At 29.2% G+C, this 16,048-nt stretch overlaps 1 protein-coding gene across 4 annotated transcripts in view; it reads right to left on the bottom strand.

The window, feature by feature from the left end:
• Window positions 1–2,411, bottom strand: part of LOC129963192 (uncharacterized) — a 42,477-nt gene extending 40,066 nt beyond the window's left edge. For all 4 annotated transcript variants that reach the window (XR_008783956.1, XM_056077364.1, XM_056077363.1 and 1 more), the window contains exon 1: window positions 812–2,411. Coding sequence is in view for 3 of the 4 variants with exons in the window: in XM_056077364.1 (XP_055933339.1) it covers window positions 812–2,156 (1,345 nt within the window). In the remaining variant the exon portion in view is untranslated. The remainder of the gene's footprint in view (window positions 1–811) is intronic.
• Between the last annotated feature and the right edge of the window lie 13,637 nt (window positions 2,412–16,048).

Below are 16,048 nucleotides of genomic sequence, written 5' to 3'. Positions count from 1 at the left end.
ATTAACCAGGATTTATGCCCTGAAAACCAGTACTGTACTGGTAAAATCAGTACGAATGGTCACCTTACTGACATGCAATTTACACACAAGAATGAGAAGAAAAAAAAGACCATGTATTTTGAATGCCCCTTTTCAAGCAATTAAATCCAAAATTTGATGCAAAACTATGTTTGTAGTCATAAGATTACATTTCATTCAAGTCTTTGCATTTTTTTAGTTATCACATTTAAATGTATGCGAAAACACAAATTAACAGATGGTGAGTCCCATGATGAATTTGCTTCCAAATTTGATACAGATCTAAATTTTAAAAGCTAAGTCAATGTATTACATTTTATTAATTTAGCTCTTTATATTTTGTAGCTATCATAATCACCACAGTTAGCCAGCCACACACAGACTTTCCCAAAAAAGATTTCATTAAAAATTAGATAGAAATTATAACTACAATATAAAATGTATATACCAAATTTCATCCTCCTAGCTCAAAGCGCTTTTGAGTTAGAGTTTACAGACAGACTGTTAGATAGATAGACATAATTCCAAAAATATTTTTTTCAAATTCAGAGAGGTCAAAAATATGGAGATTTCTCAAAATTTTGAAGTTTATAATATTTTTTCTTTGAATACATGAAAGTACAAAGCAATTTCCCTTCACTGCGTTATTTCAATAAATTTAGGATGCACTGAAACAAGTATGGTATTTACCATATACTTTTTAAATAAGAAAACATAGCAATAAGAATGCTTATTCAATATTAATAGAGTGAATTATGAAAAGATTTAGTAATTTCTTAGAGAAAAATCTTACCAGAAGTAATGCTAGAGTTACTCTCACAGGAAGGTCTCCGTTTTATTCTACTAGATGAATTAGATAAATTTGCAATGGCATAAATATACTTCAAAATTAGAGACTGATTTCTTTGTGTAATGGAAACCAACAGATTTGAAAAATTTATATTGGCATTGGTAAACTCTGTTATTTTAACAGTAGATTTCTCTGATTCTATGTCACTAATAGAGGCACTATGATAATCTGATGTACTATGGTTACTCTTTAATGATTTGCCATTATTGGACAAATTCTTTTTCTTTATACTAATTTGTCGATTCTTCTTGCAGGTTGACGTTAGAAAGTGGACAATTCTCTCTGATGCTATTTTGGCTTCAAAATATGCTAGATAATTCAAAACTAAACTGAAAGGCACTTCTTTACATTCAGTATGTTTAGCATGCTTATAAAAAAGATCATACCTTTTTGAAAAGCAATGCTTTAGCTCTTTGTTATTTTTAATAAGAGTATTGAAAATTTCACAACTAGCTAAAATACTTTGCAAAAAATCTGGTGAAACAGAAATGGGATCAGCTAAGCAGAGCTTTTGCATTAATATTGTCATACATTTGTAACCCCAATGAAACAAACTAGATTTATACTTATATAATAATCTATTTGTTTTTAACACTATTTGATAAAGTTCCAAATCTAAGCTGACATAAAAACAATTAATAATTTTTTGATAACTACTACTGATAGATAAATGTAAATCACATATGATTTGTAATTTCTTTATAAGCAGTTCTAAAGTTGACACTTTAATATCATCACTATTAATAAATCGATTACAAGCTTGAATAGGCATTGTCATCATCTTCAATTTTTCATTTACATAAAGATGTTTAAAATCGTTGATCAATTGTATTGTTCGTTTGATGCAAATATCACAGTCGTCTTTTAAAACAAGAATGCAGCGTTCTTCCAGAAGTCTCTTGAGAACCTCCTGATAAACCACAATTTCTCTAAAAGATATTTTCCCAGATGATGCTGATGGAATTTCTGCGGTTTCATTGTGCTGAAATATATCAGAATATTTAATTATAATTTTACTAAGCTTTTCTAAAATCTGTGAAGCACTCAAAAAAAGTTTTTGGTCATCTTTTGCATCAAGTTTGAAATAGTGTGATGAAAAATCTTCAGGAATTAAATTTTGCAAGTGGTTATCTTGCACATATTTTCCTCTGGCAGTCACATATGATGCGGAAGCACATGATTTAGGCGTCTTAAAACCCGAATCATATGGCAGCTCTGAAGAGTCTTCTTTTGCATTTTCGGCAGAAAATGCTTTACGAACAGGCACTGGATCATCACTTGATTTCATTATAAAATCGAAAAAACGAATACTCTAAACATTAATTATAATGATATTAATATAAGAAAGTGTAAGCAGTGCGTAAATGCCTATTTTTTAGTAATTAATATAATAATATTCTAGCAGTCTTCTGTTAATTTAGCAGCGAATAGGAAGGAAGGAATGAGGTTTGTTTTCCGCCGTATGCTCCTGAACGGATTCTTAGCTTGTGCCGGGTTAACAAAAATCAAAACTCGAATATCACAAAAATAGCAGCGAATACACAACGCCTGGAAACCAAAACAAAACAATTATTTTGATCTAAAGTTGATTGATTGTTTTGATGAAAGATTTTACTAAAAAAACTCCAGAATTCATTAAAAATTTTCAGAATAATAAAATTAATGAAAAAGCCAATTATAATTCATTATCATGGATACGACGATAGAAATTAGTTTTTCATATTGATAAGAATTTTTTACTGTGTTATGGATGATGATACCCATAATAAGGACTAGAGATGCATAATCCACGATTTTTTGGATAACAAATAATATTGCTATTGTTATTTTTAAATATGCGTTCCAAATATCTGTTATTTCAATCATATTATTAATTAAAAATTATTACTTAATATTAAATATAAAAGCTATTAATTGTAATTAATACTTAATTTACTAATTTAAGTAACGTGTGATTGAATTAATTTATCTGTTTCAGCTTACTTCTAAAAATTTTTTTTTCTCAAAACTATTTATTTAATTTATTTATTAGAGTGAACCATTTTCTGGAAAAGGTGAGTTAAAAATATATGTCATTTCTTTAAAATATTTACTTTAGTCTTATATTCTACCAATAGATGGCGCCAGTAGTAAACAGAATACATGTAATCAAAGTCAATCATGTCACGAGCAATTAAAAATGATCTGTATGGAATAGTGCATCATCAAATAAGAATATCGGTCACTCCCGTAAAGTGGAGCGGTGACTTCGCACTTTCCAGTGAAGCCTCGCACTTTCCGGTGAAATCACCACTCCGATAAATTTCAGCGCTATGCAATTCAATGATACGATACGATAATTCCAATAACCGGTCCGTTCACTTTTCAATCCAATCACAGATTTCTTTCGCGAGCTTCCATTGGATAGATCGTATCGATTGTTACTTTCCAGTGAAGTCACCGCTCCGGCAAATTTCAGTGATATCGTATCGATTGTTGCTTTCTATCGTGATCCAAAACCTGTAATCGAAATATCACCAGTAAGATCGTATCAAGGATTTGAATCACACCCCTCTTTGAAAAGTATTGATCACTTGTATTTATGACTTTTTGATATTGGTTACGTAATAACCGCTCTTAAAATATTTGTCATCCCTAATACGGACTCACGGATTTGACGTGAGTCCGTATTAGGGATGACCGTATTTGGTGATTTGATGACAGATTTAGTTACTTTGGCGACAAACACGGGGACATACTATTCTTCAATTCATCCAAGCCATTTATAGTGCTTTATCTCTGAAATATAAAAATTTGAGTATTGAATGGTAGTCGAATTTCGGAATGAGTATAGTGTTGAGTAACCAATGGGGTCAATTCACGGTCACGTGTCAGGTACCAAACAAACAGCTTCAGTTCAATTTTCAACCGTTCTGCGCATGTCGTGATGTCTGCCGATAATGTTGACGAAACCATTGTTTAGTAAATATTACTCTAGCCGATCAGTTATTAAAAACTTCTGATTTTTTTTAACGATATTATTTTGAATTATTTTCTCCAAATTTTCTTAGTTATATAATTTTATTTCTTATATTAAAATTTTAATTAGTATTTTCAATGGAATTATTGTTTTTGCATAATTAATTAACATCGCTTTATTCTTTCCTTTCCCATAACCTCCCCCCCCCCCTTTTTCGTTATCCGAAGGATACATTTTGACAAATGACTATGGCAGCGTTTTTGAAAAATTACGTATGTTCTATTTTACATATTATTTAAATATTATTGAATGTTGAATTTTATGAATATAGTTCCCCCAGTTAGTTATTTTTAAAAATAATTATTATTCTTAGATAAGTTAATATTTTAAAGCTTACTTATAAAATTATTATACTTTTTTCTTATGTAATTATTTTTATAAATATTGAGACATTAATGATGTTTTCAGTTTGCTCAGAGGAAAGAACATGAAACTCAAATTAGTATATATTAAATAAATTATGTTTACAATTTCAAATTATGAAATTTAAAAGGTATGGATACCCTTTTTCAAATCTATGCAACTTATGAATAAATAGTTTCATTTTAATTTGTAGAAATCATTAAAGGAAAACAAACAAAATCATGCTTTCATAATTTTTATTTACTCATTACAAATATATATATATATATATATATATATATATATATATATACAAAAGCATTAGAATCAAGTTAATAGGAAAAACAAAAATCAAATAAAAATTAAACCAAAAAAATTATTAAAAAATATTAAAAAAGAATCCGGCCTGAAGACTTTTTCAAGGGTCACCCTCAGGCAGGGATTCAAATAAAGGGATTTTTTCTATGAGGACATACAGACATTAAGTCTAATAATGATTCCTCGTGACCCGAAAATCCCCCGAAATTATGCTCAAGAGATATACCATTTTAACAGAAAGGAAATACAAAATAACAAATTAGAAAAAAACCACAAAGTAAAAATACAATGAAAACAAAAACAATAAAAACAAAAACTTCGACAATACTAATATTATTACTAATTGCTATCCAAAAGATTTAATTCTAAAAGATACAAATATAAATCAACTTGAGGCTACCTTTCTGGATTTAAAAATCGAAATTGCTAATGATAAAACAATAGTTGGTATATACGATAAAAGGGATGATTTCAACTTTAAAATAACAAAACTATGTAACTACCATTCCAATCTAAACTCTAAAATTTTCAAAAATCTAATTTTCTCACAAGTTAACAGGATCAAAAGGGTTTGCAATAATAAAAATTCTTATATTGAAGCATCAAATATCCTCCTTAAAAATTTAATTAAAAATGATTTTCCTAGAAATTACTGTAATGTCAATTTTTTAATTAAACAAGGTATGGTTTGGGATTAATCTTTTGGCTTAAATAAAAATAGAAATTTACTTGCATATTGGATCACTCAATAGATGGCGCTGGGTGCCTACCTCTGTTTACATAATTTACCGTTAACTTTCAAAAACAGGAAATCACAATCGATTGTTTAAAGTTTCATTCACTGTTGGAAGGTATGTTCTGGCCTTTTCGTTTTTAATTTTAATTTTAATTTTAATGCTGTTTTTGTTTTTATTGTTTTTGTTTTCATTGTATTTTTACTTTGTGGTTTTTTTCTAATTTGTTATTTTGTATTTCCTTTCTGTTAAAATGGTATATCTCTTGAGCATAATTTCGGGGGATTTTCGGGTCACGAGGAATCATTATTAGACTTAATGTCTGTATGTCCTCACAGAAAAAATCCCTTTATTTGAATCCCTGCCTGAGGGTGACCCTTGAAAAAGTCTTCAGGCCGGATTCTTTTTTAATATTTTTTAATAATTTTTTTTGTTTAATTTTTATTTGATTTTTGTTTTTCCTATTAACTTGATTCTAATACTTTTGTATAAATTCATCTGTGTTTTAGAAGTAGCTGCAATTGCGCTTTCTAAATACTATGAAGTTCCTTTTTGGTTTTAGTTTAAATAGGTAATAAATTTTAGTTGCGATTTCGAAACTGTTTTGTTTCGTTTTCATTTTAGTTTCGTTTTCAAACTTTTTCTTACTTTAGATTGGTTACTTATATATATATATATATATATATATATATATATATATATATATATATATATATATATATATATATATATATATATATATATATATATATATATATATATATATATATATGTATGTATATGTATATATATATATATGTATATATATATATATGTATATATATATGTATATATATATATATATATATATATATATATATATATATATATATATATATATATATATATATATATATATATATGTATGTATATGTATATATATATATATGTATATATATATATATGTATATATATATGTATATATATATATATATATATATATATATATATATATATATATATATATATATATATATATATATATATATATATATATATATATAGAGAGAGAGAGAGAGAGAGAGAGAGAGAGAGAGAGAGAGAGAGAGAGAGAGAGAAAATATATGTGATAATTATTTGAAAAAATATGATCAAATGTATGTTTCAAAGTACTCACTAATTCAAAAAAAAAAACTATTTACTTTTTATCAACATTTATTTTTCTAGACACTTAGAAATAATATAAAAACAGTATGACAAGAATATCAATGCAAATGATGAAATCCATTTTATTCAACAGAAACATCTTAGATACTAAAGAATAGTGTTTTTTAGGTTCTATGGTACTTGCGCTCGATAAATTTTCCCCTTTCCGCTCAAGTGTCAAGAAGGACTACCACATTATAAACTTTATCTTTGCATGTAAGATTTGGCGATTTTACAATGTACGCCAAATGGTAATCGACTCACTATGAATGAGGAAGATACTCCTTGTCTCTGATAACGAAACGAAACTTCCTTGAGAAAAATGCTGATGACCTTACCACGTTTCAAACGAGTGTTGTATATAATAAATATAAAGTGTGAGAAATTTGCTTTAAAAATGTATTTATTAAAAGGAATACGTTTATAATTTTCCCACACGGAAGACATTTATAAAAATTATAATTCTGATGTGCATAATACAAATTTAATCTTTATATCTCTTACGTTTTAACTTTATTTAACAAAATGAATAAAAATACATAGAAAGGGCTTTAAATTCAAATTTAAATGGATATCAATAATGTTTAATTCTTTCTATATGTATGTATGCTTTTATGTATATACATTCCACAAACTGATACTTGAAATGAGCTAATGTATTTTTTACGTTAAAACTGTTCAAATAAGGTTTTTTTTTTTTTTTTTTTTTTTGCAAAAAATAAGCTTTTTGGCTGGCTAAAATAAATGATAGGAATCATATTAATAATTTTAAAAACAGCTGCTGGTTAATTCTCAGGAGGAAAAAAAAAACACATTTTCAATAAGAAAATGTTGATAATTAATTTAAATGCAACATCTAAACGTGCTACATTAAAACGCTTCTCAAATACAGTATCATGAGCTTAAATTTTATTCGCAAGTAATGTAGTAGCAAATTTCTGCCTATTTTTTTAAAAGCGCTGCCAATGATATATTACTAATTTTCAATTTGTCTTAAATCTATGCACGAAAGAAAGCTAAAAATAAAATATATTACTTTATATTTTATTCGTTCTTTTGTTTTTTTCGCCCCTGAATTTCTTGCCAAAAGTATAGATTTATATAGATTGGACCTTTATCGTAATCAAAATTGAAATTACAATGGTAAATATTTAAATATTAGGCCTTAACATAAAAACTAATTTCACAACTATGTAAGCATGGTTTCTAAAGTCACTTTTTTTAAAAAAAAATTGCATCTAAACATACTTCGAATTACAAAATTTCATTAAATAAGATAGCCAATTGTACAAAAATCGCAAAAATTAAATTTTTTTATATCCATCATAATTTCAAGAGTGAATTAGTATATATTGATTCTTATTTTCATCTATACAAAATTTCACATTTCTATCTAGAAAATTTATAGGTATATGCTTAGTTTTAAATTTCGAAGGACTGGCCACAAATGTGGAAGAAAGCGTTTATTTCGGAATGCAATTAGTACATCATCAAGTCATTATGGCTTTAAAAAAATTGATAATAATAACGTTGTTCATTTTCACTCTTCGGCAGTTGCACTATCGTCTTTATAAAGAAGGGAAGAGAAACTTGGGGAACTGAACATTTAAACCATCTCAGAGACTTACTGGAATACTCAGCAAGAAAAGCATTGTTTTTGTTGCAATGCAAAATCAAAATTTTTTTTCTCTGAAAAATGTTATTTGGAGAGACGAATGTTGCTTTAATCTAGATAGAAACATTAATTTGAAAAAATTTCACGTTTGGAAAAGTGAAGACAATTTTTCGTGTAAGAAATTCATCATCACTCGCAGTTTTCTGTTCATATGTTACAACTGCCGTTTTTAGAAGTCCTTGAGTTGGTCTCATTTTCTACAAAAGTATATTGTATGGTAACGATAGATTCAATTAATTTTTATTGGCACTATATCTGAACTAAGAAATGAATTACCTTTATCAATAGATATTCGATAAATCTTTGCTGACTAACTCAAAAAGCCAGTCCTCATGTCACATGAACTCAATCACATATGCTCAAGCATTATTAAGTTAATGTAATTCTGCATAGGTGTTGAAGGTGTTAATTTGGAACCAATTTTTAAGCACTTTAATTAATAGAATATCATTCTATATTTTTTTTAAAAAATGTAATGAAAGTTAATAAATGTTATGTTTTATCAAAAGAAAGATAGAATTTCAACCGCTTGAAATTAAGCATGTTATATCCTTTGAGAGTAAATTTTATTGACCACAGTTTAGTACATATTATAGTATAAATATAGTTATATAGTATTGGAATTAAAATTATTACCTGAATTTGAAGAGGTCTATCGTAGCTCTTAGAAAACAGTTATAAACATTATCATTGATTGAAATTGGAAAAGTCTAAAGCAAAAAGATAATAATTAATATAAAAAGCCACCAATCAATAGAAAAATTAAGGCTGTATTCTTTTATATCTTGAGGAACAAACGAATAAAAAAGGAAATGATATCGTTCATAAAATATCAAACTTGAGTTCAGATTTTATATGCTGATATGAGCTTGAAAATCAAAACCTATTTTCCATTATTGAGCTTAAAAAAATTAGTGATGTAATTTGTGGAATCATTTTCTTTAATTGATCCGATGAAACGATTTTAATAGGCTATATTTTTTCTACATTAAAGCGTATTTCTCAGAGTGTTTATTACATTTTTAAAAGTAAATAAACTACAAAACATTTATTGTTTTTCCTTTATTGAAATTATTTTTCTGTCAGATTTCATTAAAAACTATTTTGGTGATTGAAATATGACAAACTTCCCTTATTTCTACTATTTTGAAAATACTCCTATTAAAGTAAGCAATATCAAACTAATTTTTTTTCTTACCCAATAAATATAATTACGAAGGAAACAAAATCAATAAAATGATGTGGAACGCACTAATCATTCTATTTACTGGCCAATTACATTAGATTTTTTGTTGTTGTTGTTAATTGATATAGTTGTATCACTAAAACCTGAATTTGAAGTCAAAACTTATGTCTTGTCGTAGCCTAACAATTCCCTGTGTATTAGATATCCTATTCTATCCAAGATATAGTATTCAAATTTCGTATGTGAAAATGTTCTCTTTAGGCATCTATTTTCTTTATCTTTTTTTTGTAAAACATAATTATTTATCAGATATAAGACATATCTTTGTATAAAAGCAGAATTGATTTTGTAAATAGAATTTACATGATTTAAAATATTTTTTAAAAGAATATTTAAAAAAAAGAGAGTTGAAATAAACAAAAGTAGGTTTTTCCAAACTAATGTATTGAAAGAAAAAGGCAAAAGAATTCTTGAAATCTATAATATAAAACTGGCAGATAATTGGCAGAATCCTATGTTTCAAATTAATCCACTTATGTACATTTTTTTTTTTTTTTACTAAAATTTCTTTTCCATTACGAATCTAATTTCTATAAATGTTAAGACAATTTTACTTTATGACATAAAACATGAGTACTATTGAGATTAAAAAACATAAAATTGCTAAGTGAACTATTGTAATATATATACATACACATACATTTTTTCCCTTTTATGAGTAAAGATAATAGCGATTTTGAAGAAAATTCATTCAGAAATATGAGATTGTTCAAATATTAGTAAATAAAACAGCTATAGATTCTCTTATATCTTACTTCTTTTTAAATGCATTTAATTCCGCTATTTATTTTTCTGATAAAAACAGTCTTACTTTTCTATTAATAATAGAATTAATTATCATTTATTGCAAGATATATGAATAAGATAAATGTATTTACAAGATCTCATAAATGAAAGATCAAATAAAAGTTTTACAAAAATTATCGCCATTCCATTATTACCAATTAGCCCGACCGGAAATGCAGCTATGGAAAACTAAAAACCGTCACCCGCGCCAAGTTTTCTTGCCAAAGGTCCAAATCCCAGTAAACCTACGATGCAACAGGGGTAGGGAATGATTTACCGAGCGCAAATGTTCGGATACCGTTTTTTATCACTAATAAAAATATAATGTTGAACAATATACTTTTAAAGCAGAACATTTATGAAATTTTTTTAAATGCTAAAGTTACATTGAAAAAATTACATTGAATGAATATCATAAAATAAAACAAAAACATACAATATAGTAAATTTAATAAACAAGAATAAGGTCATGATATATATATATATATATATATATATATACACACACAGAGAGAGAGAAGTTAAATATGATATAAAGAGGAGTTGAAAGAAACACTTTTATGCTTTCACAGAATTTTATAATTCAAAATTGATATGTTAAAGAAATAGAAAAAAAGAAAGTGAAACATGCATGTAGCAATGAAATTGGGAATAAAAATTATATAATTAATGCTGATGTGGAAATTGATTTTCAACGAAAAGACCTGTATTTATTAAAACAGAAATCACTGAGGTGCACAGTGTTATAACAGGATATTATGATAACAGTCAATTTCAGTTTAAATACAATAAACTATTGACATTTCCTTATTAACAATAAAAAAGTTGTTTGATATAAATTCACTTTGAATCCATCACAAATCTGCAAATGTAATTAGAAAATTAGTAATATTCACTTCCACCTAAGTTTAGCACTATAGCAGTTGTTATTTTTGCAACAGGAGTTTGTTTACTTACATTAATTAAAATTTAGATAAGATTTTGTAAAAAAAATGCAATGTAATATTCATGTAAACATTTTAAAACCTTTTAAGCATATTCAAATTTATCAGAAATTTCATCAAATGTGAATAAAGTAAATTAGAAATGCACTCGTGATTTTGTTTGATTTTTTTTATGGCAAATCGTTTACCGATTTCTTTTTCTTCGAAGAGTTTTTCTAACAAATTACTGAATCAGCTATATTTAATAAATGGACACACACTGAATGAATTTTTCAAAATGATCGGAGCATATCACCGACTTCGAAGGCTTGAAAAAATCTATACCAAAGCTATCAACCCAAGTCAGGATTGCTGAAAGGAAAATAAGAAAACATTTTATCATGACAGTCACTCTTGTGTTTCGCATTAAAGCATGCATCCAACAGCACACCAGTATTTCCTCTGTTAATACATAATAAGAGGAAAGAAAATGACTCAAAAATTATAACTTAAAATGTAAACAAAAAATCCGCTTCATACTTGGCGGAGAACGTTAATGGCAGACTGATCGACGAAAGCGGTGCGGATGAAACTTAAATGCTATGCGCAAGAAGTACATGACATGTGATTTTTACGTCACATGCATTGACCCCATTGTATAGTCGAGTCAGTTGTTAGTTGGCAGTCAGTTAGCTAAAGCGTAAGCGAATAGACAATGGAAAATAGCAGATTTTCCAGAGATGTGAACATGAAGTGAATAATTTATGTTACAAGTTTATTATGGGTAAAATATAAACTCTTTAAGTGAACAAAATTGGATGACACGATTACTTAAGAAAAAGAACACAAGTGATATATTTTTTTTATCAAAACAATAATCCCCGTAGTTGCCATCTTACAAAAATTAAAATGTACAGAAATTAAAAATAAGATGAAGAGGAAAACATAGAGGACGCTATACACTCCCTTCCAAGTGAAAACGATTAGGAGACATAATCCTTTAAATGGGGTGGAAAATTGACGGTCTTTCCACTACGTGTGGTATGGTTGTAATTGACCGACGTTGAAATTTTCTCCCGCGGTTCGCACCGGGTGTGCGGATCTGAATATCCATGTGCTTGTGGGTTTCAAGACGCTGCTCATCATTGTCTTTTATGGTGAGATAAAAACCGGAAGGTTGTGTGTTCTAATTACGTCCGGGTCACCAATGAAGTGGATATTTTATGTTAAAAGTTTATTACGGGTAAAATATTAACTCTTTAAATGAACAAAATTAGATGACACGATGATTAAAGAAAAAGAGCACAACTGCTACATCTGCTTTCGTTTCAGAAGTGTTTCGATATATCAGGACCTTTAAATCTACCCGATTTCTTCTTTAATTTGGTGAATTACTCAAAAGATAATAAAATCCATCAGCAAATACAGTCACTTGCATTTTAAAACATTTATTTGATTTAGATGCAGCATATTTTTATCAATTCACACTCAAAACACGGCTATGTACAATGCTTATATACAATCAGTTACGAAACACATTTTTCATTGATGGAACAAGAAGGCTCGTGAACAGTCCATTCTCTTCAGTTTATTTTTAAACGTGGACTGTCTTCTTTACAACAACTTTTTGATGGTCTGCAAAGACTTTGTTGCAACATAAACTCAAATTCAGTTTTTGCTGCTTTTAATTTTTCGGCTGAGAGTCTTCTGACCCTGACCGCAACTGGGGCCCCTTTAGTTTCAATGAAATGTTCAATCTTTTTGGTCTTTATTATTGTCGAGTGTTGGCCGCTAAAGATCTGGAAATTTTTTGAGGATTACTTCGTAAGGACTCTGCACTGCATGAGGCATTGGTGAAACGATACCGTAGGAGTGATCACCAATAAAGGACAATGAAGTGAGGCCATCAATCAATTTACGATTTTTGATATCATCCAAAAAGTGAAAGTGAGACAAAAAGTCAATACCTATTACGATTTATTGACAGCAGCTATCACAAAAGACCAATCAAATACTCTTCTCAGTCTCCAATCCAATTTTAGCAATTTTTGCCCATGTCTTAATTTTGGTTCCATTTGGAGCGAAGAGTTCCAGCTTTGCAACAGCTCTTTTTTACTTTCGGTAATGGTGGAATCACGGAAATTTCGATGCCTGTATAGATTAAAAATTGGGTGGCGCTCTCCTTTTAACGAATAAAAGTAGGACATATTATCGACCCCTTGGCCCTCTGTTGTCTGCGAGAGTCAGGGATTTAGTTTTCCTGTGAGTGCACGTTGGTTTTATTAGACCAGTTGCAAGGATTATTTCATTTGAAAGCCTTATCGTCAAACCTTGAATGATAATAACATAATGTAGTAGCGGAAATGAAAGTATCATTTAACCCTCATGTTCATTTTGTATAGTATACCATACATACAACTTTATAAAAATATACTACCACTATAAAATAAAGATATAAATAAAATATAAAAAATATATATAAAATATAAAAGAAAATATATAAAATATATAATAAGCTACCTACATACATTTTTTTTTTTTGCTTTTCCTCAAAAAAGTAATCTTGCCTCGATAAGGGTTAATAGAATTACTTCTAGAGCAGAATCTGAACTGTTGACGTCTAGAATAATGTCTTTTATTCAGTTCATTAACTTGTCGGGATAACTCTGAAATCTGCTCTTGTAGTTTAACTAAAACATTGTCATCTCTAGAGCAAGCTATAGCGGCATTCTGATAAGACATGAATTTTATTTCCCACATTTTATCGGTCATTGCCGCCAATTTGACTAAATCGTCGCCACCGATGGATAAAATGCTCGAGATTTCCGTGGGTAATCTTTGAAACCAGAGCGTTTCCAGAAAAGCTTCACCTACTTTATCTGAAGTTAAATTCTTCATTTCACATAACAACTGTGAAGGTTTTCTATCACCCAATTCCCCCTCAGTTAATAACTTTTGGGTCTTTTGCGTTTCGGTTTCAGCGAAGATGGAAATTAGCCTGTCTTTAATAGTCACGTACTTGTCGCCCCCTGTGGATTTGTCAGAATGTCCGATACTTGTGATAATATTTCAGTGTCAATGGAACTTACGACATAATCGTATTTCGTTTGATCCGTCGTAATTGCAGCATTTCAAAATTGAGCTTCCAATTGAAGAAATCATATCTTTGGGTCCGGTTTCCAAAACGCTGGGACTTTAATGCTAACTCTAGCGATCGATATTGCAGCGTCGCTTTCGTTTTCGTCTCTGTCTACCATTTTCTATTCTTGAGTATCACGCCCATCAGTTATTGCAGAAGGTTTCATGCTACGGATAATACTTTGTAGCTTTGCACGAATTCTGATATAGTCCACCTCACGATTGTTGGCGTTCGACTTCAGACGAGTCCACTTCAAAACGGGTTGGAAACAAGACGAGCCAAGGTTGCTATAATCATGCGTTGGCGAAAGAAGTTTCCTTTGTGAAGCGTCATTATTTGTTTACGATTGGCTTTGCGAGTGCCTTGCGTTTATTGGTGCTTTTCCGACTTCTTATATTTCTAATCTAAATCCATCTAAATATCAGTGCCATAATGCCTGGGAATCGCATTGTTTCCAAAGAAAGAAAAATAATTATGAATGTTTTGAGGTATTTTGAAAGGTATTTTTGAGGTATTGAGGTATTTTTATATAAGACGAATTAAGTATCCCACTTTGTCAACGGATCAAAAGAGCTGCAGAAGCGACCGGTGTTTCGACTAGAACACCGTACCGTAAAATTGAACATTCATCAGCTTTTTTTTTTTTGCATGATTTGCATCCTGGTTTTTCAGTATATATAACTTTCTCTATTGACGGTTCTTATGATGCTTAAATATTATAGATTGTTAATATTCAAATTAGAAATTCTTTGTTTTTGATAGAATTAAGACAAAAATATCTCTGAAAAAATGATTTGGTTTGAAAGCTAATGCATAATAACATGAAATTTCATCTGGCTTATGTAAAACTTGATTAAATAATATTGAATTTTATTATATAAGGCAATAAAGATTTTTCTAAAAATCAGAGAAGCAGCAGCTTTTTCTTTCGATTAAATTATTTCAATAAAGTTGCAACACATTTTTTTTAAACTTTGAATTACTTTTCGGGAGGAATTAGTTGAGTATTTCACGGAATACTCGAGTATTTTACTGTTTTCTCTTAACAATGTAATCGTATTTATCTAGATGTCATCGATATTGCAGAATAAAATATCACGTTCGAGTTCCTTTCAAATATTACCGATTTGAAACCAAATCTAGGGGGGGGGCGGTGTCACCCCTCATCCCCTCCTCTCACTAAGTTCCTGGGAATCTATATAAAGTCTGAAACTGCATATGCAAATACCAGCTATCTTGATTGATTATAGTAATGCTGAATTAACTTAATCATATGATAATTAATTAATTAAATCATAAGATAAATGATTGATTCAGCCATATAACTGTAGTATTATTTCATTCGCCACGACTTTTTATTTTCACAAATATCGTATCATAGAAGCTGAAAAAAAAAATTAACTGAATGCTTGAGACAAATCCCCCCGCTAATGCGCCAACTATGGAAACCTTTATTTGCGGCTTCCTTTTATGGCCCTCCCCATTTCCTGCTAATTCGATGTTTTCGACTCAACCGTCGAGCGCCAACAATACTGAGGTGGACTATATTAGGGATTGTGATGACGAATTGTCCGGGTAAACAGAGGGGACTTCCGTAAAGAAGCTCATCTAAAGAGTATTCTACATCTTCTTTCAGTGCCAAATGTAATCCGAGAAGAACCAAAAGTAAAGCGCCTACCCAAGATTTGCTTTATGGAAATAAATTTCAAGCTTGCCTTTATAATCCTGTTTTGTCATTCATTCAATCCGTTCGATTGTGGATGATATAGTGCTCTTCTGGATTTTGGAAAACCGAAGTATTTGCTCAAAGATG

The sequence above is a fragment of the Argiope bruennichi genome, chromosome 3 (assembly GCF_947563725.1).
Source record: "Argiope bruennichi chromosome 3, qqArgBrue1.1, whole genome shotgun sequence".
In the NCBI taxonomy this organism is placed as follows: Eukaryota; Metazoa; Arthropoda; class Arachnida; order Araneae; family Araneidae; genus Argiope; species Argiope bruennichi.
Note: the sequence above shows the minus strand (reverse complement) of the source record. Positions and strands in the feature narration are given on the sequence as shown.